General features: G+C 42.7%; 1 protein-coding gene across 1 annotated transcript; it reads left to right on the top strand.

The window, feature by feature from the left end:
- On the top strand, nucleotides 1-25,982 carry mei-9 (DNA repair endonuclease XPF mei-9). The gene is made up of 21 exons (XM_050185768.3): nucleotides 1-233; nucleotides 354-450; nucleotides 614-696; nucleotides 826-948; nucleotides 1,041-1,098; nucleotides 1,765-1,917; nucleotides 2,746-2,859; nucleotides 4,130-4,278; nucleotides 5,064-5,117; nucleotides 5,675-5,744; nucleotides 6,804-6,882; nucleotides 8,380-8,531; nucleotides 10,928-11,128; nucleotides 12,960-13,139; nucleotides 14,163-14,300; nucleotides 15,284-15,421; nucleotides 16,891-16,977; nucleotides 19,365-19,538; nucleotides 20,043-20,183; nucleotides 22,282-22,383; nucleotides 24,633-25,982. The coding sequence occupies exons 1-21, from the start codon at nucleotides 160-162 to the stop codon at nucleotides 24,849-24,851; spliced, it is 2,586 nt and encodes an 861-aa protein (XP_050041725.2). The 5' UTR covers nucleotides 1-159; the 3' UTR covers nucleotides 24,852-25,982.
- Nucleotides 25,983-27,953: the final 1,971 nt, after the last annotated feature.

Below are 27,953 nucleotides of genomic sequence, written 5' to 3'. Positions count from 1 at the left end.
ATGGCGCCGTCCTGAGCGTCTGTCGCTCCTGTGCAGACATGCTGTAGCGCCGGTGTTTGTACGCTTAATTTAGTGATCAGGAAGCTACTAAATGCTGCGATCACAATTTAAGTAACTTGCTTCTTCCGTGCACTGGTAGTGAATTTGTTCTCTGACACGATGTCTCTACTCGAGTTTGAAACTCAAATGTTCTTGGACCTTCACAACGAAGACGGTCTTGTTATATTAGCTAAGTAAGCTGTCACTTTCTGTCATGTTCCTTGCCTGCTATGCGTTTTGCAACGAACGGTGAACGCTCAAGTTTTGCGCTGCTGTGGCTTTAGTGTAATGACATATTGCCATTGTTTACGCAGGGGCCTTGGTATAGAACGGTTGCTGTTAAGTTTGATGAAGGTTCACAACGACCCCGGAAATCTTGTTTTAGTATTGGGAACGACAGCCGAAGAAGAGGTAAGTGCCTGCGTTTCTTTATTTTTGCGAAAGTTAGGTTGCCAGTGAACATCGTCTTGGTAAGTGTTAACGTCGATTGCGCTTCATGTTAGCACATAACCGCAATGAGCAGACACCAGCTAGCAGATTGCTGTAAAATTTATTCCGCTTTCATTTTTTTCAGGAATTTTTTATCAGCCAACTTCAAGCGGACAATGTAAACCCGCTCCCAAAATCGATAACTGCTGACTGCGGCACAAAGGAGAGGTAAGCAGAAACATCTCGTCTTCACAATAATGATCTTACGTTCTTAATAGCAACCAGTGAACGGTTCTTAGAGCCGAGTAGATGAGACCTCTCGATACCAAAGTGAAATAAACGATGTTTTGTCTGCAGGACTGATGTGTACTTAGCTGGAGGTGTCCTTTTCGTGACGTCACGGATTCTTGTTGTCGATATGCTTATGGAGCGAGTCCCCATCGACCTCATCACAGGCATCATAGTATATCGAGCTCACAAGTGAGTATTGCGTGTTAATTTTATTGGTACTGCTCTCACATTAGGGTTCAATAATGCGAGTTCATTGAATATTTTTTACAAAACTATTTCAGGACGCTGGAATCGTGTCAGGAAGCCTTCATTTTAAGGCTGTATCGACAGAAAAACAAAGTATGTGTTTCTTTGAAAAGAAAGCGTATCTGTTGTATGTGCTTATTGTGGGCATGAATATTTAGCCTTACTGTCTTTTGCTCTAGCACCAAATGTTGCATAATACTTTTCTGTCTATGTATACAGATGAGTGAGAAGAATCGGAGGGACCGAAGGGCTCGATTTTTTTGTTAGTGACAATGATATAATGCCAACTCACAATAAAGCCAAGACTGGTTTTCGTTGTCTGTTGATATCGTATGGTTGTCAATGTGTAAATAGGTTCTGGGAATCTCCGTAATTCTGCTTCAAGGCTGTCACGCAGGAAAGATTTTCGCCCACCTGTCTACAGTGGATGTAATGAAAGCAAATCTCAGGGAGTCTCTTTAAATGCAGGAATACATTGGGTTCCCTGTTCTTGCTTCTTCAAGGATTTCTTGTTTCCCTTTTTCGCACTGTGTTGGCAGATAGTTGGACGGCACATTTGCTATTCGCAAGAGACCCCTTCGAACATAACTGATTTGCCCACAGAATTAAGTTGGTTTTCTTGTGGCTTCATTCAGTGTTTTAATACGTGCTTTATCTCCTCTAGGAATTATTAAAATGTGGATGTGTGGTGGCTCATTCTGGATGGCTTGCACAATGCTTCCTGAATTTGAAGCATTTGTAAACTTTGTTGCTTTGCAGAAAGGATTTGTGAAGGGACTCTCAGACAGTGCCATGGCATTCACCCATGGCTTCTCACAAGTGCAACGCATGATGAGGAATCTCTTTGTCAAGAAGTTGTTTCTTTGGCCAAGGTTCCAAGCTGACGTTATTGCATCCCTAGAGAAGAGAAAGGTGTTTTATTTTATACAACATTTGAATGCTTTTTGATAAAAATTAGGTTTTGTTGCTTTATCTTAGTATAGTGAATGTAATGCAGCAGAGTGTAACATGAAATTGCCAAGTGCAGTACACTTTTATGTTGGAAAAGTTTTCAGTTGTATGATGGCTTTAATATCAATTCCTAGAAAGCACGTGCCTGGTATGATGCCACTTAAGCTAATGATATAAGTATAGTAGACCTGCCAATAAGTGACAATAAGAAGAGGTGTAGCTATGGCCTAATGTTGGAAACAGAGAACAATTTAAAGCTTATTTCTATTCCTTTAGCAAAAATGTGCACATTTTTGCCAGCTGGGGATTGTGCCGGAACAACTGGTTATGTACACATCATGTTTGTCTATCCAGTCAACTCTGTCGCAGTGCTTTCAGTTTGACAGCAAAGTAGGCTATATTGTAGAGGAAAAAAAACTTGCTGAAATAAATAACGTGCTTTTCTGTATTCTTTATTGCAATTCATAACCAGTAGCTTCATATGCAGTGTTCCAAGATGCGTGATGCAATCAAAATTTTGATGTCTCTACTTGTTCATGAATGCACACGACCCCTTTCTCATACGACCTTTTTCGTTGCGTACCTAAATTTGTGTGCCTTAGCGTAAAATTTTCCATGGGGATTGTTGTTCTGATTTATGCTATGAATGAGGGGTGTGCATCCTGCTTTTGTTTACTGCCAGTTGATCTTCTGTCAAATGTGAGTCTGACTTAGTGCATGTTTGAGGACTGCACGAGCTCTACACAGTGAACTGCGACAAAAGGTTCCTTTTTGTTTCCACCTACGCAGCCAGAAGTTGTGGAGATCCGTGTTGGCATGACTCCTGCAATGAACATTATCCAGATGGCTATTCTGGATATTATTGCCAGCTGTGTCCGAGAAATAAAGAAATGCAATCCTTCGGTACGGTATGCATACGAGCTGCTTTAGTCCATTTCTTGAAATCAGTCCACTGCACATAAAGTGTCTAAATTTGTAAAAGAAAGAGTCTCATAGATGTTCAAAGACCTTGTCCTTTTACTCGCATAGGCGTGAGTTGTTTTTTCATACGCACACAACTGTTGAAATGTTACAGCTAACCATTAAGCATGACTTTTGAAAAAGTTTGCAAATATGTAAACTTTTTAAAATTTTTTTTGCTAAGATGCCTTGTTTTTGTCTTGGGAAGCCAGCAAGATGCCATTGTTGAGTGCTCTGTGTGGAAATGATAGAGTGCTCATGCTGTCAAATGTGTTGCATCTCAAAGCTTTGTGGCCAGAGCCATTGTATATGCAACTTATAAGTGCTGTGCGCTACAACTGTTAGTTTTGCTAGAGTTGTAATGATAGTGCATGTACTTTGTGATGTTATTGCTCACTGCACTTAAGTTTTCTGATCTGAGGTATCAAAATCATGGTGTAGAAAATGCTTCCTGTAGATTGCTGCAATTTTTCAATTTCTGTGCTGGAAGTAATAATAATGTGTGAGAATGGAGTGTTCTAAAACTAAGCAAAAAATATAGCACTCAGAATTCTACGTGACACTGTTCTGTGCAGTATAGCTTATCTAGTCGTTGCTGTTACTTTATACAGTTGAACCTCAATAAATCAACACGTATACAACACAATTATTGGCTGTAATGAAGTAAATCTAAGATAATTTTTTGGCCGATATAGATGTATACGCTTACAATGAATATTGGTTGCACTGAAGATATTTTCATGTGAGATGCGACTTTGTTATAACAACATTTCTGTAAAGGCACTTTACATCGTTTTATGTAGAATTTTTTCGGATTTCTGAGGCTATTGTTCTTATGCACGTGGGAGACACCAGAAATGTTGGGTATACAAGAACTGAAGTTTGGACGAGTTTGTAAGAATTCATACTTGACTTGAAGCACAAAATATGAGGACCTAAGAAGGAAGGCCAGACAGCATGAGCGCTACTTCAAGCTAAAGTTTATTCTCAGAAAAACGTGCCTATTTATCAGTCAACGCAGATCAAAAGCAAAGTGCATCATTGCGCAAGTGCGCTCCAAAGCCCAAAAAAGTTTAAGAAGGTTGTAAAATTTAGCCGTGACATGGTGCTTTAAGTCAAGTATGAACATTGGGTATGTTTTGATCGCATTGTCTCCAAACATCTACCATTATGCAAATCAACCTGTTTCGCTTGTATGCTGTGTTTTTTGCAGCTTGAAATGGAAGACATGACTGTGGAGAACACCATTGCAAGGTCGTTTGAAAAGATAATCAAGTTTCAACTTGATCCTGTCTGGCATCAGATTGGCCCGAAAACGAAGCGCCTGGTTTCTGACATCAAGACTCTCCGCACGCTGCTACTGTGAGTTAGCAGCTCGTAAATCTGCACTGCTAACTTTGGCAAGGACTTTGGCTGCGCTTAGCATCAACTGAGAACATGCGCAGACATTTATCTAACTGTGCTGTTTTTTATGGTGCGAGTTGTACAAACCTGACCATGGAGGTTACTGAGCAAGCTTGTAAGGAAGCCAAGGACTACACTTTGAACCATGGAAAGGAAAATGATGGGCTTATTGTTAAGAGATAGAAAAAAGTGTAGCAAGGGTTAGAGGTTGAATGCGGTGGGTAATATTCTAGTTAGGATTGCGGTGAAATGGTGTTGGGCAGGCTGCATAATGTGTGAAGCAGGTAACCGTGGCAGATGTAGAAAAGGAGCTGTGAAGATTGAAACAATGGCAGGCGGAAGCACGTTAGGAGAGTCTTCATAAGAGGAGCAAAGCGCTAGCATTGGGAGCATGAAATTTAGAGGGCATCCAACAATGGCAAATGTGAAGTAGTAAAGCTGAAGGAAATGCTAAAAACTAAGGTTCAATATGAAGGAACACGGGAATGCCGATTGACGACAAATGTGAGCTACACATAGTAATAAACTGAGGCTGAGAATCGTCAAGCTCGGAGGGGTACATGATTAGTCTACTGCTCAGAATTCAACTGGATTGTCTCTGCCTGTCCCTGCCTGAACTTATGCTGCCGAAACAACCTGAAATGCCCCAACTACCTCGCGTTCGAAGTGTGTTTGCAATTCATTGCCACAATGGCACGAAGGAGGCTTTGTGACCTTTTACATTGAAACTGAAATATTTGCAGGTATTTGACACAACATGACTGTGTGACATTCTACAGCCTTGTCAAATCAGTACAGTGAGTAGAACCTTTTGCTGCTTTTATGAAGGCAGTTACAATTAGCAACTTGTTCATTGCATTTGTCAAGCACTTACCATCTACTATGTAATTTTGCTTTTAATTACAGTTTGCTGTATTTTGTGCATTGTTTAACAGTTGTCATTGAAAACCTAATACTTTTATAGTGTGCTATCTTGCATTATTTGTTTTGCATGAAACTGTGGCAACATGATCACAGTGCAACCTTAGGGCCCACTACGTTGAGCTCGCTGATGGGCACATCGATGGTGTGTCACGTGACAACCGCCACGTTTGGTTCCCGTGATGCAGCCTGCTTCTTTCTTCATGCCCGAAACTGCACTGCACTTTTAAATTGGTTGCATTAAAGAATATTTTGTTGTTTCTTCAACTGCCACGAAATTCAAGCATTGTAGTAGTGTAGTTATACTGTGTCGACAGTTATCCATTGAGATGGAAAAAAAAAAAACGCACGCACATTTTTTGATAAGGTGCAGCTTTCATGCTGGTCGATATGCTTCTATTTATTTTGATTTTCGTGTGTTTGTGATTTTCAGTGACAGTGCCGCAGCCACGACGCAAGTGTCTGACTGGCTTTTCTTGGATGCAGCAGAGACATTGTATGTTGTAAGTCACATCGTGCTTTCTTCATTTATCCCCATCGACGGCAGTCACATTCTGATGAGGGCGCAATGCAAGAATGCTCAGAAACTTATATTTAGGTGCACATAGGATGGTCAAACTTAGTCCTGAGCCTCTAGTTATAGCATATTTCATAGCCTAATGTGTTGACATGGAATGTAGTATCCCATCAGTCAATGTCTTAATTTAGTTATTTTTTGTTTGGATGTTACATTCTCTCACAGCACTATAACTTGAGTGGTGATATTGAAAACGAAAGGAAGAAGAGGTATCATCAACAGAAATCAGTTGTTCCCATATGATATCTTTGTTTTTACATATGTATGTCATTTAGTGTCCCCTTGTAAATGCTACATATATTAACACGGCTGTATTGCTGCTTGAAACTACGCTTCTTACAACAAGGGTCTCCTATATAGAAGCTGTAGAATTGGCAATTGTGCTGTGAATTCTTGAATGCAGGAGGAAGTGGGGGAGATGCCAAAAACATCGAATAGATGAGGAAAAACCTAAATACGTGTTTGTTAGCGTACGGTGGCAGCATATGCCATGTAACATCACCGTGTTCAGTACTGATTCATGCCACATGAGGATTATGCAGATGGATAATGTGAACATTGTTGGAAGTCTCCTAGAGGTTCTTATCACTTACGGTCTGCTGACTTGTGTCGACCTGGAAGTATTATGACATTTTTACTTTGTTAAACAAAGCTGTGATGCAGGCTAGCTGGTTTACAGCAGACACATGTCATGCAATTTGGCAGCCAGTCTAGGACTCGCGTCTTACATAAAGTGTGACTTTCTTAACATATCTGAAGTACTATGGAGAATTCATTTGAAGTGCATTGCATGCACTGCCTTGGCAAAAACAATGACACAGTGCTGTGTCTGTCTCCTTCTGTGTCTGGTTTCCCATCATTCGCGCTGTTTTAGTATCCCAAGGTTGATGTGATTCTCTGCAAACCTTGAATACAGACACAGACAGGGGAGCGTTATTGTCATCGTGTTGCATAAATCTATGTGCACTGTTTCTTAACATTGCAGCAAGCAAAGGCCAGAGTATATGGCTCGGAAAAGCGGCCACGCAAGGATGACCAAAAGTCGAAAAGTACCGACAAAAAAGGTGAGCCTTAGGGCCTTTTTTTTTTCTGTCTTTGCTAAGAAAAACTGAAAGCGAGTTCTTACGCTTGAAAGAATGAACTTATAGCTGGCACTTGAGGGCTTATCGTTGACTTAGAAATGAGGCATTTGGCAACGTCACACTGGGGACGACAGCAACATGAGACAACATGAGGCAATTAAAACCTCACCAGGTTTGGGAATTGCAGACAGACAGGCACAGTGCAGAGATTGTGCACTGAGAATCACGTCTGCAAAGTATCAGACTGCCCTGCTGTGTGTGAACAGCTCAAATTAAAATAAAAAGCCCGGCTGCTCTTCCTCTCGAGGACTTAGCTTCCTGCTGGAGAATCGAGGTCATGTGCTATAAACGCCTCTACGTAAGATCTGCTGCCTGCGATGTCACCAATTATAACATGTGACTTTTGTAAATCGTTCAAGGCAGACTGCATAAACTGCCATTGTAAATGAGCTGTGCTGCGAGAAATGAAGGAAAGGAGGAATAAAAAGGAGTCAGTGCTTTTGATGTGAACGTGATGCGGTTCCTCAGCTTCGGTATGGGAGAAGACAGGGAAGGAATTTTGCTTGTATGTAGATGCTAGTCAAGGCAGAGGGAGAGAGTGTCCATGTTGGCAATGAAGATTGCCCCCGTGACAGAATGGGGATGCAACATTTTAATTCCTCCGATCTCCTCCAACAATAAACCTGTTTGAAAAATTCTTGCAGTAAAATTACCCCTAGATGGCATGATGGCATTTTATAGAAGTTCCACTGTATAACCAAACTTTCAGATAGTGCTTGGCGAGGGGCCTTTTAAAGAAGGCGGAGGTTCTGAGGAAGATGGAGACGAAGTGTGTCATGTTCACTTTTGATTGCGATTAGGCCTGACCCAGACTGAGCTAGATTGGGATTGAGTGCTGCTACATGGTCGCTTTCGATCGGGATCTTACTTGATCTGGATACAGATAATTGCGATCCATGCATCGCGATCGCGCTCCTTGATTGTGATTGTAGGCTGACGGCCGTGTAGTTCTGAGAGTTGCAGATGATCAGCAGACAATAATAGCCTTACCTACAATATTAAACAAAATAATATTTTCTTAAAAATGAAAGGAACTTTACATTACAATTTTTACAGCATATTAGACAAATTTAATAAGTGCTTTGGATCCACTAACAAGATCTGGTGCACTTGAGCTCACCCAAGCTCTTTCCATTGCACTGTGTGACAGCGATCATTGTTGATCATGATCAAGGAACTCGATCCAGATAGGGCTTGACTGCGATCGAAAGTGGCCATGTGACACTGGTATAACAGTGGCTGAACTTTGGAAGCCTCGGGAGAAACCTCGAAAGAAGCTGCCAAGGAAAGCAGTTATTTCCATGAAAAAGCTAAGTCCCCTTGTAGAAACGTTGGCTTCGTGTTTAGGATTCCTTTGTTCAGCAATGGTCTTGCATAGTATTGAAGAAGTAAACATGGACACTGAGTGACTGGTTGCAGTGGACCCATCTTTCCAACCAGAGCACAGCCCGAAATGGGCTGCGCTCTCTGAAATCTTGGCCGAGACAAGACAAGAGAACAAGGAGCGCGGAGACCTCAACACTGTTTTGATTGTGGCCGAGGATGACCGGACGTGTGGTCAGCTCTCAGAGGCAAGTTTTCTGTTGTCATTATTGGCAGCTTCTTGAGTCACCACAGCTCACGTTTATTAAATGCTTCTTAGCTGCTCCTCGAAAAGCTGTTGAGTTTGGAATTGCTATGGTAATATACTATTGCGGTAATGACGTAGCAGATGTGTTTTGACACATTTAGTTTCAATTCAGCAGTTTCCACTGCATAACTTATTTTGTTTGGGCTATTTGTGCTTGTTTCTTTTTGTGAAATTGTGCACCAGGGTACTGCGACAGTCTGGATAAAACGAATGCAAAACACTAGCTTGGACAGCAAATTGTGCATGAGGGAACCTACTCAGGTTCGTTGTTTTGGCAAGGTTAATTGTTTCACTGCACCAGATGTTCATGCTGTTGAACAGTATAGTTGAAGAGTTGAGTAGTTTGCATACCTTCTGCACATATCAAGCGAATATTCTAATAATACAAATAGACTTTCTAGGTCTTCTTACGCTTATTTTTAATGGGCGTTAAGGAGTAAAAACTGTTTAAGTGGCAGATTGAGCTTGGTAATTGGTGATTTATGATTGTGCTGTCTGTGTATCTTTCTTTTACATTGTGCCGTTGTGTGTGCCGTCTTGTTTTGTTTGGTAAGAAAGGCTGAAAGTGTTGAGCCCTATCCACATACCTTTCCAATTTACATGACAGTGCTTTCCGAGGAGGACACTCTGAAAATGGAGTCTTGATTGAAATAAAGTTTTGTCTCTCTCTCTTTCCAAAGTCCTTTGGTGTTCATCTTTAAGGAACTATACCATGTTGTGTGTACTTAAATATTCACTGCCCTTAGTTGATAATATGTATAGTACTGCAAATATCGGTCCTTTTAATTAATGGGTCATACATCTTTTCTTTTTTCTTTTCAAATCTTTGTTCCTTGAGTTAGAGGGCTGAAAACTTGTAAATATGCAGCTTTAGGTGCTTATCTTTAATATAAGGTCTTTTAATTTATTTTGTGTGGTTCTAATTTTGCACAAGTTTTCATTGCTTAATTATCTGAAAAGATTTGCAAGACATCAGTTCTTCATATTTCGTTAAGCAGGGTGCTGATGACGTCCACATGGTTCATAGAATTTAATAAGCCCAACTTTACTTATCACTCTGTCTACCCAAGAACAAAAGTTGTGAGACTTCAAAGTTGGTACTCAGATCAATCTTTCATATTTAATTTTTTTTTCTGTGCACAAAAATAATTCAGCCAACAGCCAAGACATATGTGTTAACATCAGTTCAATGTGATGGCTCACAATGTCTGTGGCATTCCGCTGCTGAGCTCAAAGTTGTGGGTTCAGTTCCCGGCCGCTGTGGCCATATTCTGATGGCATCAAAATGTAAAAATACCCGGGAACATAGATTTAGGTGCACGTTAACAAACCCCGGGTGTCTGAAATTCATCTAGAGCCCTCAGCTACAGTATCTCTCATAGCCAGATGTCTTGTTATGAGACGTCCAACCTCGTAACTTAATTAAAATTTTAATTCATGCGTGTCTTGCTCATTTAGTTGTAATTTCAGTTGGGGGTGTATGAATATCCATGTTTTCGAATGCGAATCGAACATGAATACTTAGCTTTATCTCTATATTGAATAATGATATGCACATGAATTTATTGGTAAGTTGGGTTGGTTTGTTATGCTGGAACATAGCAACTGCATTTACAATGTTAAAGAATAGACTAGTAAGCCGGTATACTTAAACATTGTGTATTTGGCTCATGTTAATTTGGAAAATTTAGTAATTCCCACTAGCTGTCCTTGCCAGCCTTTGCCTTATTATACCGTAATAAATGCCCGTAAATTCAAAGGCATTTGATCGTGTGCTAGTGGTCACTTATCGCGCTTTGTGTCAAGTAATAAGCTCAAAATTGGGGGCGGCTCTGAAAAAAAATTAAAAAAAAAATTGCATACTCTCTGTTCGCAAACCCGTGTGCCCCTTGCTACTGAGGCTGGCTTTGCCGCAATGTTTAGACGTTTAGTGGCCAAGCGTGCTCCACAGGCGAAATTTTGCTAGCAGCACGAAATCGGAAAATTTAGCCCGAAGTCGCCACAATATTCTTAGATTAACCGTGTTTTCTCCCGCACAGCCAGCAATACATTCGATTTGATTCAAATATTTGTATCGAACTGTATATTCAAACATTTCTGAATATTTATTTTTGAAATCGCATACGAATTTGAAAAATATGATATTCGACAATATTGGAACTTTTCGCATATTCGCACACCCCAAAATTTCAGTACTTATTCACTTCCTATGCTTTACAGAATTTCAAAATTTTTTGTGCATTGCCAGTTCAAAGTGCTTTATGCTCAGTGTAAACTTCGTTACTTCTTACAGTGAAGGAATTTGATTTACGCTAAAATTTTCTTTTTATTTTACAGTACCTTTGCTCTGGTGCCGATTCTGTACTCTACAACCTCTACCGCAAAGCTGTTGGGGACAAGGACGGCGTGGAGCTTCCACCCCTGGGCCGCGGTGACGACGACGACCACGAAGGGCCTGGAAAGCGAAGGAAGAAGACAAAGAACTCATCACATGGACTGAGTGAAGAGAAAAGGAAAGGAAATCAAGACTCAGAAATGGTATTGCCCGAGGGGCCAGTCTTGTTTCTGTCTTGAAAGCATAGGTGTGGCAAGGTACTTCTGCCATGCTACAATATTTGTGCGGCGACACCTAATGACAAATTTCATTACAGTTTTAGTCTCACACGAGTAGGAGCTCTGCGTGTGTAAACATCTTTTGGGCTCAAACTGCCCAAGTGCACCGCGTAGAAAACCTCTTCATGTTTTATGGATGCATGCTAAATTTAGGCGCTTGTTTTGTGTGCCCTATATATTTGACGGGCTTCAAACTGCTGCTCAGTTTTTCCAAACGGGCGTTGATTTCATTTCACAAGAACACTGATAGGAGACAGCAATAATGAAGAATTCTGTGAGGCATCCTGTGGCTTAAACCGCAGAGTGATTGCACGTGAAGCTAGTGCAAAGGCACAATATGCAGACCTAACGAAAGCATGGATCTGACTTTTGGCTTGTCTTGGAAAAACTTGGCTGCAGTAGCATTGATTCAAACTTTTGCATATGCAAGGCTATAATTGTTCAAGATGAGTGGTGTGCCACGCATGTGCACAGCTTCTGCACACATGAAACTATTGGTCGATCTGGAGCAGCTACCTCAGTGCATGAGTGATTGCTTGCATCACACTTGGAGTTCAGATATCCAAACCTGCCAGAAAAAGACAAAGTGCTCCATGTTGTATCACAGCGGAAATTATGAATCGCAGTTGGTATCTAATTTCCTTTAGCTCATGTATTTTAGAACTTGCAGTTGAATTTGTGCCTCATGGTGTGTCAAGAGAGATAATGTACAGCGAAGTTTGAAATTGTGCCATTTGTGAGATTATCGACTGTGGGGTAAATTGACCCAAAATTATCTGAAAAGCAAATTGCCGACCATGGGACACACGAAAAAGGAGAAAAAGCAACCCTGCTCCAGATGAATCAGTGAAGTTCAAAATATAGCCAGAGTGATAGATTACACTGTTGAAAATCTAGCAGTGGGCCAGAGTCACCAAGGAAGTTGCAGAAGATGTCACATTTCTTGAAAACAGTGTTCTTATGATTGACTGTGATGCCAGTGTGATCATTATATTTTCACAATTTGTCAATAGCCTTTAGTGGGTGTTTTGTGCCAAGATAGAGTCTCTAAGAAAATTGCATTTAAAGGTGTCAGATTTCTTAAAAACCGTCTTCTTATGATTGACACACCAGTAGGTGCATTCAATACTTTGTCACCATTTAATAGCCGTTATGTAGACCTGTTATTGATTCGAGTAGTGTTAGCACGTATATCTGCTCTGTATGTTTATTCTGGGTGAGAAACCTTATTCATATTTTTTTTTTATGTTGACAACCCACTGTGTGTTGCTGCACGTAATATTTGTAACTGTAGTCCGTTAACATTGGCACCAATTGTTTTTGGCATGTGGTTCCACAAGAAAGCCTACTTTCAGCCCAGTTTTAGCTTGCAGCAAGTAAAACAATGCAATGCAATATTGGTTGCATAGATTTGTGCTGATAGCAAAACAGAAATCCAGGTTGTGTGGCCAGACTCTGGAGTTATTCTGCTTCTCCTCAGATACCGTGCTCCATAAACTTTCGACGTCAACTGTACATATGGCATAGCATACCTTGCACGGATTTAGTATGTGCAAAAATTGTTGCTGTAGTACAGATTGAAAAAGAAAATTCTCATCACTCCTTTGACAGTATTAATATAAATGAAAGCTCTCTGAATGCCACACAGGCCATTCATGATGTGAGCTGCTGCTGAGTTATTAGCCATTGCATGGAAACGCCTCAAACCTTGTAAGGTTGCACAACATTTTGTTTTGCCATTTTTTGCATCATAAAGGAAGGATCTGACATGACAGAAACAGAGACGGAGGGAATGGAATCGCCACCCGCCTTTCCCAACACGATTTTCCACCCACTGAAGTCTCCAGAATTCGCTCTGCAGCAGTTGCTTCACTCTGTTGAGCCAAAGTACATCATCCTCTACGATGTCAATATTGCGACGGTGAGAGAAATTGAGGTGAGTTAGAGCAGTGGGAAACAGTAAGAAGCAGTTTGACGGTTCATCATTGTTCTCTACTACTCCAATGAGATGGTGCATTTTATCATACCTGCCAACTCCTGAAGTTTTCGTAAGCTTGACGAATTTGGGCTCACTTTACGATGTTACGAACATTGCATCAAGTTTTACAAAAAATTATTTCTGTCTGCGCGAATGTATCGCATGTCGGTTGCCATACCTTCTATTGCAAGTTTTGTGGTGGTGAAAAGATGCAATATGGGTACTTGCTTCAAGCAAGTTTATGCAAACAAGTTTTTGAAGTAGGTGAAATTAGCAACTGCTATAGAATAGCAAGCTGTTGGGCTAGTTGGTTTGACATGGTTTTTGCAAAGGATAGCGCAGAAGCATTATGGAAAGGAGTGTCTTTCCTCTCCCGATCTCCTTTTTCTGCAACGCTTCTGCACTCCACTTTGCAAAAATCATGGCAACTGCTAAGTTGCTGAGAAGGTCACGTTGATCTAGAAACAGTCATGTTTGTGTCCAAAATGTGCTAAAGAAAACAAAATAGTGCATGAAATCTCTGTTTCCCTTCCTTGCTGCCACAGAATTTTACAAATTCTATGTTCACAGTTTGGCAGGTGTGGTTTTAGTCATGTTCCTTGGCACTCTCTTTGTTGAGGAGTTGCTTCTAGAAACACATATCTCTAATCAAGTTTTTTTGTGAAGTAGTGCTGATGGGTGTTACTGAACTGGCGATTTAAAGAAATGTTCAAGAATAACACGGTAACACTTAGCCATGATAAGATAGTATGGACTGCAAGATTGTAAGTTTTAATTCCTGGTTGTGGTGGCCTTCGAGATGTGAGGGCATGATGCAATTAAAAAAAAGTGCCCCTTTGAGATGTCAGCCTTGTCATTGGTAGCATGCAAATAAGCATGTATGTATGAAATTTTTGGAGCCTCGTAGTCATATGGGACTAAGGTTGAGGAAGAAGAAGTATATATAAGCATGTGTATTAAAGACATACTTGTTCATTGCAGATGTACCAGGCCACCAGAGCGAAGGAAGTGCTACGCGTGTACTTCCTCATGTATGAGGACTCCATAGATGAGCAACGTTACCTCACTTCTCTTCGCCGTGAGAAGGATGCCTTCGAATTTCTCATCAAAGAAAAAAGTGTAAGTGCGTAAGCTTCCGTTGCTCAGGGTACAGCCAGCGAAGTGTGTGCCTAGATAATGGGAAGCAGCTGAGGGCTTAAAATTATCACTGTGGAAATGCAGGTACTAATGAAGGACATGGTTTTTAAGCTTATAATCGGTAGTACAGCCGTCCATCAGTTGAAAATTCTCACTGTATTTTTGCACCAGAAATCCCACATGCTTCTCTCTTTTCAGTAACTCACTCTATCCTTCTAGGCCGAAAATAACTTCCCCCTTTGGATGTGTATGCCTTAATTTCCCCATGATCCTTTGTAGTGTGAAGGAAGTCTCTTCCTAGAGACTGTGGTCTGGAGCAGCCCTGAGTTCTCACACCTGAGTACTCTGTGAGTCGTACAAACTGTTCTGTTCCAGCACATACAGCAGATGTTCACCTTGCGTTCATCTTGCTTTGCCCGTGAACGAGGGCTAGACAAGAAAATTCTAAACACTACCAAGTTATGAAATGATAAGGCAGACACTCATAAATGTTGGCTCATGAGGAATAAGTTCTACATGTCATTGCTTTGAGTCTTACACGAGAAGGGCCTGCACACTTTCATTTAAATGTCTGTTAATCATGCAGTGTGGATAGGTAAGCCGTGGCATTTGTGTGCTCTGCAAACTTTTGCTGGGGTAAGCAGTGTCTCCGGCCTTCTTGTGTTGCGAAATTGATGTTTTGCTTGGTAAGGGGGGTTATGACTGTGGTTTAGAAAATTACAGTAGTTTAGCTCAGTGGCTGTGGTGTTCTGCTGCTTGAGGATGAGGTCAAAGGTTCGATTCCCAACCACAGTGCCCATGTTCTGATGGGGTCGAACACAAAAACGCTCATGTACGTATATTTAGGTGCACAACAGAAAACCTCAGGTGGCCGAAATTAACCTGAGGCCCCTTACAATGGTGTCTCTTATAGCTTGTGCATTGCTTTGCGACATTGAACACCGTGATGCGACTTGACTTTGCAGATAATGGTGATACCAGAGGAGCAAGATGGAAAGGGAGAGTACCACCCTGATCTGGTGGATGACGTTGGAAAGTCAAATGAGCCAGCCAGCTCACGGAAGGCGGGTGGAGCAGTTGTCCCCGTGTCAACATCCCGTAGGGTAGGTTTCTGCAGCGGGTTGGAAAGTCACACAACTAGCATTGCACAAAGGATAGGAGTGTTTGGTGATGCCCTTGGGTTTTTAATATCTGAAGTGTTTCCTGGTAGTCATGTTTTTATTGTGGTCTCTAGACCCTTCGGAGTCTCTTGCTATTGCCATAGTTCTTTGATACTTTTCTGGACTTTTCTTGCATGAAAGAATCCCTGGTACACGAAGATACCATCATATCATTGATGCAAGACTGACTTTACTATAGTTTAGGTGCGAAATTCGAATAAGTGAAAGTTCAGCGTCAATTTTTTCTTTTAATAATAAAGCATTCTTTCGCTGAAAAAACAGTTTTGAAAGAGTGAGCCACGGTTGTGTGTTCCCCTGTAGCATGTCTTAAGACCAGTCTCAAATGAAATGTCACATACCGTAAAATACCGTGGAAGTTCCCACCCTACTTTCACTGAAAATTGGGTTATTCTGGATATGGGTGCTTGTCCGGTCGAAGCAGTAAAAACCGAGGTGCCGGCCAACATGAAACTTTGAGGCAGAGCTACGGTGGCTACGGAATCGAAGAAAGCATGCTTATTTTCAAATGGTAAATGATGGGATAAACTGGTGCCTTACTCATCGTCACCGAACACAGCGAACGATTCTTCCGAGTTGGTGCAGAATAGGAGGTCAATGCATTCGTCGCTGATCCTCACGCAAATTGAATAGACCTGCGTGAGCAGCGACTTCGTGCACGCTTTATCAAGATGCGTCTCGCAAAAGCCCTGCGGCTAATAGCTTTTCTTTCAAGGACTGTTCGTTGTCACTCCGCATTGTCTTCACCCCCATCGGTCTTTCCCTTTCCACTGCAAGGAAGTGAATATCCCTGTCATTGTTCATGGTGGTCTCGTAGCGACTGCAGTGGAGTGAATATATCTGCTGATGATGCAGGAATTTTGGCGGGGATGGACGTTTAACATATAATTTTGAGAATTCTGCAGTTTTGGAAGTGTTAATACTAGGTGCTGGTGCGAAACTGGGCGCTTCCACGGTATATTACGGTATGTGCTTCACCTGGCTACTGTGCACACTTCTTTGCACAAGCCACAGCTCGTGAATCCCTGCTGAGAAATTGAGAAAGGAGGTTTATATAACTAAAAGCAAAGAGGTCGGCCTGATCTAAATCTACTCGAACCTCTAGGGGGTTCTTCACAGCCAAGAATCTAGCAGTGTGTTGTTCACTAGTTCCAAGCAGAGTGCGGATAGCTACTGAGAGGGATGTAGTATTATGCCACAAGAAAGCAACGCGCCGATTACTGCATCATGTGAGGAAGTGTAGGAACACAGCTGGTGGTGACAGGGACATGATTCGAGATATTGTTGCTTGCGGAACAAAAAATTCTGCCCGCCAGTTGCCTGGAAATTGTGAGCGTATTGTGATGCAGTTTTATGTGTGTGTGTTTCTCAGGTGTTCTTGTTTTCTCTTCTAGGTCATTGTGGATTTGCGAGAGTTCCGCAGCGAGCTGCCTTCTCTCATTCACAGGCGAGGAATCAGTGTTCAGCCAGTCACCATAGAGGTAATGCAGGACTGCTTCTGCTTCTGCAGCAGCAATCTGCATGAATTTGTTCGTGGCTTCCTTGCACACACTGAAAAGTCTTAAATTGATTCAGATGTACATTTAACCCTTGATATAAAAAAACTTCCCCGCAATGAAATTCTCGATATAACAAAGTATTTAACTATTTGTAACTTCTTGTCCATAGAGCACCGTGTATTTGGAACCTCAATAACAATGAAGTGTGTTTACACACTATTTCAATATTATAACTAAATTTGACTAGTGCCACAAAAGAATACCGAGAAAGTAATTGAAAGCTTCCGCAGACGGTGAAATGGTTGAATTGCAAGTGGCCGTGCACCATGTTTTAGAGATAACCTGCTGCATGTGCAAAGTGTGGCCATGCCTTGACGGCGTGGCATCACGCCTTGACGGCGTGTGCTGCTTCCTGCACGTTTGGTACTGCAGATTGCATAATCTCGGCTTTCAGAGACGCGTTGAAGCGAGAGGCAGGGGAACTATTAACTCCTCGCTTTCGCAGCTTTTCATGATAGTGCCATCCCACTACCGGCGACACTACTAGCTGTGTAGGTGGAGTAGACGCGAAAGCGTGGCAGGCTTCGCTTCGTACTATTGATATGAAGATATCATTGACACGGCATGAAACCGTATCTTTTGTTGCAGACTCCTTTTTCTCATGCAAGCTTGCTTTTCCAATTGCCCAATAATTCAAAAATATTGTGGCCCCGTCCATGTAAGAAAAATTTGTAGGCGACTGTACTCATTTGCATAAAAAGTCAAATTTCAATGTAACGAAATTTCAATATGAAGAAGCAAATTGTTGATTTTACTAACTTCATTATATCGAACCTACAACTGTGCCTTAAAACTAGTCAAAAGATGTAGTATTCTGCATTGAAGATACTTAAAGCGAAAGCTCATTCCCCGTGTAAACTTCCCGCCATAATTGAGTGCGACCGTAAGTAGTTGTGTGTTACCAAATGAATAAACGTCTGTTCCTCATGTTTATTTCATTAATCTGTGAAACTCACCCATACCATAGGCCATGAAAAATGATGCACCTAATGAGAAAATTGATTACCGTCATCTGCTTTACATGCCATCTTCTATAGTGCATCATTCCCTGCAAGGTTTTTGAGGCGAGGGGATAACCATGGAAACTGTATGTTGTCAGTAGTAGCAGGCATACTGTGGCACTGCTTGAACCTCAATGTAGACCGGCAGATTAGGCTACGTTGTTATTGTGAGGTACACCTCCCCCGCCCCACACACACACACAAAAAAAAAAGTGTGCTGCGTTTTGCAAGGCTTAACAGTATTTTTTTCTTTTGTTTCGTGAAATAAAAAAAAAAGATGTGGTATGTGTTAATCTTGAAGGCATAGAGGCACAGAGAAGTGGATCCAGTTTTTCTAGTACCCACAAATTTTCACAGCATTACTGAAGAATTAGCCATCTTTCAGAGATATCTCGTTCCTTGTGTAACATTGCAAACTCTTGTTTGCGCCATATGTATGATGTATAGAAATATGTATTTTAAAGGCAGTTACGAACAATAGCTAAAGTCCCCCATGTCAGCCTTCTTTAAAAAGCCAAGTCATGACAACATTGGCAGCACTGTCACCTGCTGCAGGCTTCCTAAACCGGTTCAGCATTGGACCCTTATGACATTAAGGTGCAAGAATGTTTGCAATGCTGCACGTTTTTCACCTTGTTTCTTTGCATATGTTTTAAGAGCAATTTCTTAAGAAGCGATATCGCAGTCGATACTTTGCAAAACTTGGCTGCTACAATAGGTGCAGTTAGCAGGAATATGACTGCATTTGTTTATTTAACAAAAGCAGTGCAGAGTGCATTCAGGAACTTAAGCTACTAGCCTGCTTGCTTAGTTTATGCGGAAGTCAGCACTTTAACACGATCACTGCGATGTGGCTCATGGGTGGGTTATGGTCATTATTCTCCCAGTGCAGTTGTGTAAGGCTTTCCTGTAGCGCGCAAGCTACATCTTTGCTAGAAATTAACAGAGGGGGGAGAAGAATCTCGTTACAGCCTTGATGGGACACATCGTGGCAGCATCTTTCTGGAGCTTGAGAAAGTCTCAAAGGAGTACGGTTCCTCAGTGTCTCACTGGTCAATCACAACAAGCCAAAGTGATGCGACTCATTGGTGGGTCATGACACACAGGAATCGGGATTTCAAAACGTGCTTTCATAGCGAATGTTAAGAATGTTGAGAGTATATTCCTTGACACTCCTTCATTGGGCATGTGGAAGTTCTTGTGGAAGCTTTTGTGAAAGTTTTTGCGCAGCACATTTGAGTGCTTGTACACAGGTATTATTAAGCCATATTGATTTGGTATCAACATTGCCTTACCATTTCGTTTTAGGTTGGTGATTACATTTTGACACCGGAGATCTGCGTTGAACGCAAGAGCCTCAATGATCTTATCGGGTCCCTGAACAACGGGCGTCTGTATAACCAAGCGCAGGCAATGTGTCGTTACTACAAGCGTCCCGTGCTTCTTATAGAGTTCAATCAGAATCAGCCTTTCTGCCTCCAGGTGAGTTAGCTGGAGCTTTATCGTATTGTTATAAATGCTTACTTGATGACCACTGGTAGGTTCGTCAAAGAAATGGCTCTTTTGCTTGGCTCTTTGCTGTTTTACAAGAACATCTTGCAGGATTTCATGTGTGCATTATATACAATAAGGTCATTGCAATAACTGCGTTGAAGCCTTACTACCTCAATAAAAAGCTGCGCATCTATTTGATGGGCTTATTTACGGTATAGCTCCAGCTGTGGTGGGGAAGCTGTGAATGGGATTGTAATATGATGTCCATGACATTGCAGGAATACTTCTTATACTCAATTCATTGTCATCATTATTAGCTAAAACAGGTGCACTGTAAAGCACACTTTGCACTCTCCATGTAACAGTGGTGTGTCTTTATGTGTACCACAGTTAATGCATTGAGAGTGAAGGCTTTAAATGAAAACAAAGCATATTGTATATTGCTTGCACCACGGGAAGGAAGGCTGACAATGCTGCATCCTTTGACTGCAGGGCAAGCACTTGCCGTCGTCGGAGTCGACCTCACAAAATTTCGTCTCGAAACTGATCCTGCTGACGATGCACTTCCCGCGCCTGCGTCTGCTCTGGTGTCAAAGCCCGTATGCCACAGCCGAGATCTTTGACATTCTGAAGGTGAGAGAACAAGGGGTTCTTAATTCCCACACTAGGATTCATTTCCTCCTCAATTATGGAAGGAAGTCTGTGAAAAGGGACTTCCCACATGCATCGAACATGTGTACTTTGTGGTGGCATTACATGGTGGGCCTAACTGATCAGTATGCTTGATTTAGCTGAAAGTTGAAAACTGAATTGGATTGTCTAAAACCTGAGTACACCAAAGATTCATACGTCAATAATTTCTGCTTGCAAGGAACTGCTTTCTTCAGCTTCCATTTGTCCACTTTAGTGACCTTTTAACCCTTTCGCTGTCGGACCTTTCTGGCCGTGACGCCCCCCCAGTGTCGGCTTGGTTTCAGGGAACGAGCATAACAGGGAATGAACATAGCAATTTATTTTTGATTATTATTGGTATACAAACAACATAGTCAATGCAATATGCACATTTCAGTGTTCTGCAGCTGATGTTAGTAAACATCATCATCATCATCAGCCTGACTATAACATCCGTTCAACATCCGAATCTGACGATGTGGAACTTGCCTCTTCCTCGCATGAGACTGTCCGAGTCCGAATCCGAGCTGGGCTCGTATTCTGAATCGGAATTGAGCCACCGCTCCAATGAGCAGACAAAGGTCCGCGCGCTCAGCCACCCGAAAGTAACTGCGCGCAGGGAGGATGCGCTTTCAGTCGCCCCCACAACGGAGAGAAATGGGAGTTGCGTGATCAAGAAGACAGAGGGAGATGGAAAAAGGCTAAAACAAAGTTCGAAGGGCTTTACGTTTACTGCTGCAAGTCGGAAGCGAGGGTGCGGCGGGAGAGCGAAAGCAGCAATCGAGTCACTCTTTTCGGAGAGGAAACGGCGCGTGCCTCTGAACTTGACGTGCTGTAGCAGACACACCAACAGAAGAAAAATAAAAACCTTCAAACCAGCGGAGATGGCAGAACAACCCTTGAACCCATAACCACACGCGCGCGACGCATGATACAGCGAATGCGGAGCCACCACGCCACTCAGCAAAGAGAGAGGGGCGAATGGCAGTTGCACCGTACTCTTCAATACATGTACAGACACAGGTCGAGGCGAAAATACGAACTTGTAGAAAGAGTCAACAGATGGCATGGCCAGTCCAGGAGCGCCAGCTTTGCGCTCAGGCATGAAATTTTGAATGAACGATAGAGAATGTACCGGTACATCAGTGACACTGTGGGGGGGAAGCGCGAAGACGTACCGGTACGTGCGTGACAGCGAAATGGTTAATACATATCTTTGCCGTTACAAAGAAATCCTTAGAGATAAAATGTGCCTATCATCAGTATGTGATGGATAGGCTATAAAACTGGGTGCTCAGGTTTATGTGTCCATAGCATTAGTAGAAGAAAGTATGACACGAAAGATGATATAAAGATATAAAGGTTGTTACAAGATTGATGGCAAAAAAAAAAAAAGAAAATTGGAACTTGTGCATTTTTTTTACTGAACTCAGTGTGGATAAGGGACTACAGATTCAAGATACATCAAATCATGTGCTGGAACAACTACATGATATGTTCCTTTCTTCTTAAATTGTTCTCAAACTGGCATGCAGTTTCAGCACATGAACTAGCCGCTAGGCAGAGAATAATTTGCTTCCTTACATAGTAAAATGTAACCAGATTTGCATTTTACTTTCCACTTCGCTTCATGCTCCATTGCGATGATATTTGTGCTACACATTACTTTATTCATCTCGCTTGCAGTGTGGTCTTGTACACATATTCCAGCTGCAAGCTGTAAAGTTGCATGGTACGCTGTAAGGTGCAAGGAGGCAAACTACTACCAGGAAAGGGGTCATGTTCTTGATCAGACCCATTCAGTTATGCCACTTTAGTCGATTTGCTCGGTCGGCACAAGCGCATGTGATGAATTCAATGGAACACCTCCTATTATTGCTAATTTGATGTTGCATAGTTCTGGAGTGCATAGGGGGGATGGCCAGGTACAGCGTGAGACATTGCGCTGGACAATACATCAAATGAAAGTGAAAGTGCCCCCAAAGGTGATTGATTGATCAGGGATACACATGCAAATAAATATGACTGACTGTTGAGGTCCTTGTGTTTCTTTTGCCAGCACGGGAAGGAGGAACCGACTGTGGCAGAGGCACAAGCAGTGACGGAAAAGGAGCTTCAGGACAGCGGCAAGTCAAGTGACAAGTACAACCCTGCTCCACAGGTATGCAGCACTGCTGCCGTTTGTATGCTGCTGCATTTGCGGCTTAAAGTGATAGGTAGATATGTAGGTAAATATATGCATAGGTACATAGACAGATAGATTTTCTGGTTGGTTAGACTTATAATTTGCTCGATGCCACTCAAGTGAGCATTTAATATTGTCTCAGGGCAAAAGAAGCGCTGAACGCAGCACAAACGGGTCATTCCGGCTGACGCAATAGTGGGCATCGTCACTGCGAGCGCTTCTTGACATTGGCTCTATGCGAGAATCGCACACACAGTGGCCGAACACGGCGCTTAGCAGAATGGCACTGCGTTGGATATGTCTGCCTTGCCGGTACAAAGTTTTGGGTTGACACGTCTATTTGAAATGATAATGCAATGTTGACCAACAGAACTGCAAATACAAGCAGTGCGTGTCTCGTCAAGTGCGAAAGCATGTGCGAAGGTCGGGTTGATTAGCCAGCGATAAGCATGCAGGTTGCGTTGGATATAGTATAGCCGTCAATTGAACCTATGAGCGGCAAACCTATGAGCGGCAATATGAACGTATGACCGGCAAACATTCTGCAATGGCCCGTAGCTCAGCGTGCGACAGCTTGCATCGGCCAGCGGTGAATTTTCATCACAGTCACACTGCCTTGGCCATCAGGCTTAATCGGCACTGCTTCATTGGCCGTTGGCGGCTAAAGTTACAGCTTGGTGCTGAATGGACACAGATCTATTTGAAGCAGTCACACAAAACTTGGAAAGCCGCTAAACCGTCTCACAAATGAAAACAAGTGGACGGGATTGCAACAAAGTTGTTGACAGCCACCATCTTTGCGACACACCGTACGGCGACCTTTTGTTCCCGATGCCTTTTGTAGATGTACATCTGTCTCGTAGTTTCAAGCGACCCGCCACTAGACTAGCTTTGGATTTGCACGGCCGGCGTGCAAGTGTCTCGAGGATGTCTGTAGTCATCTGCAGTAATCGCTCATTGCGTGCCACTCATTGCCCAATGCAGGGCTGCTAACTTGAGGAAAATTTCCCACATTTAGGTAATTCTTCTGGTTTATGTAGGAATAACGGAAATCTTGCCAGTTCGAGGGAAATTTCATACTCCGTATTTAGCTGGAATATTGTAGGTAATGTACTTTTTTTTTTTCCTGAGATAACATCGAATATAAGAGGCTATAGCTACGTTTGCATTATTCCCTCCAGCTGTATGGCAGTTTGTGGGGCGTTCATCTGGTAACACTAGAGCACTCGAACGTTTTTCTGCAAAAATGTTGGCATGCAAGAAAGGAGCGTATTGCACTAACAAGGGAAACCCCATCTATGGCTTAGATAAAATGCACCTAATCAGAACGTGGTACTGCTTTGATAACTTTATTAGTACTTTTTACTATAGTAGTCAACCTAAAACAAAATGTGCAAAAAGTGCTAATAAAGTTATTAAAGGAGTACCATGTTCTGATGGGGCACATTTTATCTAAGCCAAAAATGGGGTTTCATTTATTAGTCTGGATCTCCAGGTAACACTTCACCTCGCCAGATTTGCTTTGGCCACAATTTTGGCCAGAAGAAATAATTTTTGCAAAATTTATCTGAGGCGTAAAGGTTATATATTTATGTTTCTCATCATAAAAGTGGAAGTGATGAAGAAAACCGAGAATATTTAGTATACATTATTATTTGGGCAAGTGAAGGAAATTTCGGCAGAAATAGGGAAATTTCAGTCGTCTGGTAGGGAAATGCTCACTTTCCATGTTGTCAGCCCTGGCCTGATGACAGTACCACATTTGCATGTTCCTGCATAACAGATGCCTTGGGCATCACCGCTGACGTGCTAGGAGATGTCATAAGTGACTAGTGGCCATCCCCGGACGAGAATCCTGCCAGTTCACATGTGGTTTTGTGTCTGATGATGAACAAGTGCATTGATTTAATAAATTGCATGTTCTGTAGTTAACTGCATAGAATATTTCTTTTTATCAGTTTTCTTCATCTCAAAACCAGGGGTCAACCTATATTCCAGTTCTTACAGTATTCCAAGTGGTCAATACTAATCAGAAGCCTTCCACACAATGGCACCTCTCATAGCTTGTATGTTCAGTAGCTTTTGAACATTGTTTGCAATCAATTAGTCAATCAGTATTATAGTTCGTGTCTGGTATGGTACAGCCTAACTTGCTTTTCCACCAAAAAAAGCTTTTGACTGCAATACCAGCTACAATGCCTAAAGCTATTTACATTTGTTTCCAGGATTTCTTGCTTCATCTGCCTGGGGTCGGCTTGAAGAACTACACCGCACTGATGCGCAAATTCACAAGTCTTGCAGACATGTTTAAGGCTTCAGAAGAAGAGTTGTCATCGGCAATGGGGAACGCAGCCCAAGCCAAGGCCCTTTGGGACGCCATCCACAAACCCATTGAGCAAAACCCACAGAAACCAGTGCCCCAGCGGAAGTTCCGGAAGAAGTAGCCCCGGCTTTCTATTTAAGTGTGTACATAGTGTATATATAGGATGTCTGGTGAAGTTGCGCAATGCATGTTCAAGTGGCCTTAGGTACTGGTTGTATCAAAATGGCATTGCTGCTGAATGTTGAAACAGCTTCTGCTGAGTGGGACACAACATGTTGAATGTTCATAATGTGCATATGCATGTAGCCGTCACATTGGCTTAGCTCTCATGGAGCCAGCATTGTGACTCCATACCATCTCCACAGTGTGTGTTGCTTGTCTTTTGACATTTAAAATCAACTTAATTACGGTGGGGCCACTGTGAAAGGGAACACTTGACTTGCATTTAAGACCTTAAAAGGACACTATAAAAGAAAAACATTAGACTGATAAAGTGTTCTTTAAAAGCTCTCCCTTGATTAATTTTGCAGTAAGGGGTTGTACAATTTGCTAACGGAACATTCAACTGGTTCCTACAGCGCTCCAACACAGCTTGCAGCGATGCAGAGCTCTCTCGAGGTTGGAGCAAGAGGAAGCTTGCCCTGAGCCAAATGTTCAGCTGCTCTCAGAGCAACCAGAAGAGCCATGTGATTAGGATTGTGCCGGATCTCGGTTGGGCTCCCAGCTCAAACGTGAGAGCTCCTCTGAAGCACTCTGCGCTGGAGTGCAACGCTCTGAACAAGAATTTCTCTCAGCTGAATGTAAATGGCATTGTGCGAGCGCTCGAAAGTGACCAGTCGAATGTGCCACAAGAGCAGAACTGAAGATTGAAATTTAAAAGAGAAACTCCAGCACTGCTACATCAGTTTGAGGTCAAGGATGTCAATGCGTTTTCCTGTACTGGGGCTGTTGTGGCAATGTGAAAGTTCTTGGAATTTGCAAAGTTCGATCTCTGGCTGTTTTAGAGCAGTGTACATAGTTCGTCTGTACTGATAAAAAAAAATTAACGAAGCTGAGTAGACGGCATCAAAATCCATGTCCTCACGGCGACCTGGTATGGGAACTTAAGAAGTCTTCTTGTACCAGGACGAGCCTAGACATAGCAATGCATCTTTGTAAGTGGACCTGTTACTGGTGCAGCTGTGGGTTCTTTAACAGGCATCTTCACCCGGGCTTCATTTCTTAGCCATGTGAATAAAGAACTTCCTGTGAAGCTTTGTTCTTGGATATTTGCATGGCCAAATCTATACAATTAACGAGAACTGTCATCGCTACTATTGTCAGTGTGTCCAGACTGCCTTCCGTTTTGCCTAAGTGATAGTGTTAAATGTACACGGAGGATCGGCTGACAAACAAGTTCTCTCAGCCCTGCTACAGCAGCACGTCAGGATGTCGACGCTGGAAAGTAGGAGTGATTTGGGGCTTGTTGCTTGATGGTATTGGGTCCAGCAAAATTACTGGTGCTCTGAATGATAAAGAAAAAGAGGCTCATTGTGCAACAACAAAATGGTAAGGAGAACTGACAATTCTGAGCTTATCTCGGTGATTGCTAGCTGAGAAGTGAGGACACAGAAATAGGCAAGTTTGTTCTTTAGACCAGAATTTAGGCATCTTTCTTGGAGGTTTGTTGCACCAAAAGGTTACGTAACAAATGTACTCTGTAGGAGTGTGTATTTCACATTTCACATTCTTGAGCACACATCCCTGGCACAAGAACAAGGGCCTATGTGGTGCAGCGTTGATGTGAGTGGGGTGGGGGGGGGGGGGGGAGAGGAGGGGGTTTACTTATTTCCCTGTGCAGCGTACTTTGCTGCATAGCATGAATACCACGACTCTGTCATGCGTCAGGATTGCCGTCACGGCATATGTAGGGTGGGGTAAGGAGGGTGGGGTGGGGGCGACAGGAAAGGACTCCTTTCTGGATCCACCAGTTGTAAGCGAAAATACAGGTTTATGAAAGCTCAAGAGTTTCAGTGCGCAAATAAAGGTGCGAATTCGCAAAGCGGTTGGCCTTTAAAAAAGGCTCGCAACTAGTTATTGCCTTGGCTGCTATGTTGCGGTGATGTGGTTGCTATGCCAAACTGGCGCCGAGATGCTGTACCTATTACATTTAGGCAAAATTGTGAGCATTTCTTAAAACTATCTTTTTGGACTCAGAAACTCGTGTCTGAAGCGAGCTTTTACCACCTCCCATATATGAAACGCCCAACATCGTCTGAATGCCAGGCGGCAAGGAACAGGGTGTGTTCCCAGGACGGCAGAGGCAACACCGACGCCTCGGCATGACTGGAGTCCCCGAGAATGGGGAGCGACGATTCCAAGACGGTCACTTTCTCTGCAAGCGTAGACGCGCGTCATTTAGCAGCTAAAATCTGCAGCCTGCCCCGCACGTAGATGTGCTACTCGGCAAGAAAGGACGCAACAACCAAAGCACAGCTCCGCAGTCGTGAAATTCGCGCTATTCTATGGTTACCATTCAGATTGTGGTTGGGAAAAAAGAAAAGACGGTCTACAATGACAACCGAAAGGACTTTGAATGTCCAGGTAGAAACAAAAATTTGGCCTTGCGCGCGTGCCAGAACCACGATCTGATTATGAGGCACGCTGTAGTGAGCAACTCGGGATTAATTTTGACCACCTGGGAGCGGCCCGCTTCGTGAAGACTCACGATCTGAAGGACTTCATTAAAGTTTTACCGTACCATACCATACTTGGGGTTATTTAACGTGCACCTAAATCTAGGTACACGAGCGTTCTTTTCTCTTATTCATTTTGCCCCCACCGAAATATGTGGCCGTCGCCGCGGGATCGAACCTGAAACCTTGAGCTCAGCAGTGCAACACCACAGCCACTAAGCTACCGCGGCGAGTGCTGAGGTAGGCTGGCGCCGCGCAGCATTACGTCGTGCGGTGCATAGTTTAGTTGCAAATTAACAGACGACAGTGTGAAAAGCGCGTGTAACGTGGTACGCGTTCCCCTGAGTCGTTAACTGAAATCTTAAGGAGTTGATTGCGGTAAGTCGCGCATGCTATCTCCTTGTTTGATTTCTGATATGACTACGCGTCACGTCGGGACGCTATTGCTATCATCAGCTCGCGCATGCAGATGGATGGATCTGCTTCCCTGAGCAAAAGTATATGGACTCGGGGACTCCGCAATAAAGCCTATTTTCTTCTCTCTCCTA

This window comes from Dermacentor andersoni, chromosome 11 (genome assembly GCF_023375885.2).
Source record: "Dermacentor andersoni chromosome 11, qqDerAnde1_hic_scaffold, whole genome shotgun sequence".
In the NCBI taxonomy this organism is placed as follows: domain Eukaryota; kingdom Metazoa; phylum Arthropoda; class Arachnida; order Ixodida; family Ixodidae; genus Dermacentor; species Dermacentor andersoni.
Note: the sequence above shows the minus strand (reverse complement) of the source record. Positions and strands in the feature narration are given on the sequence as shown.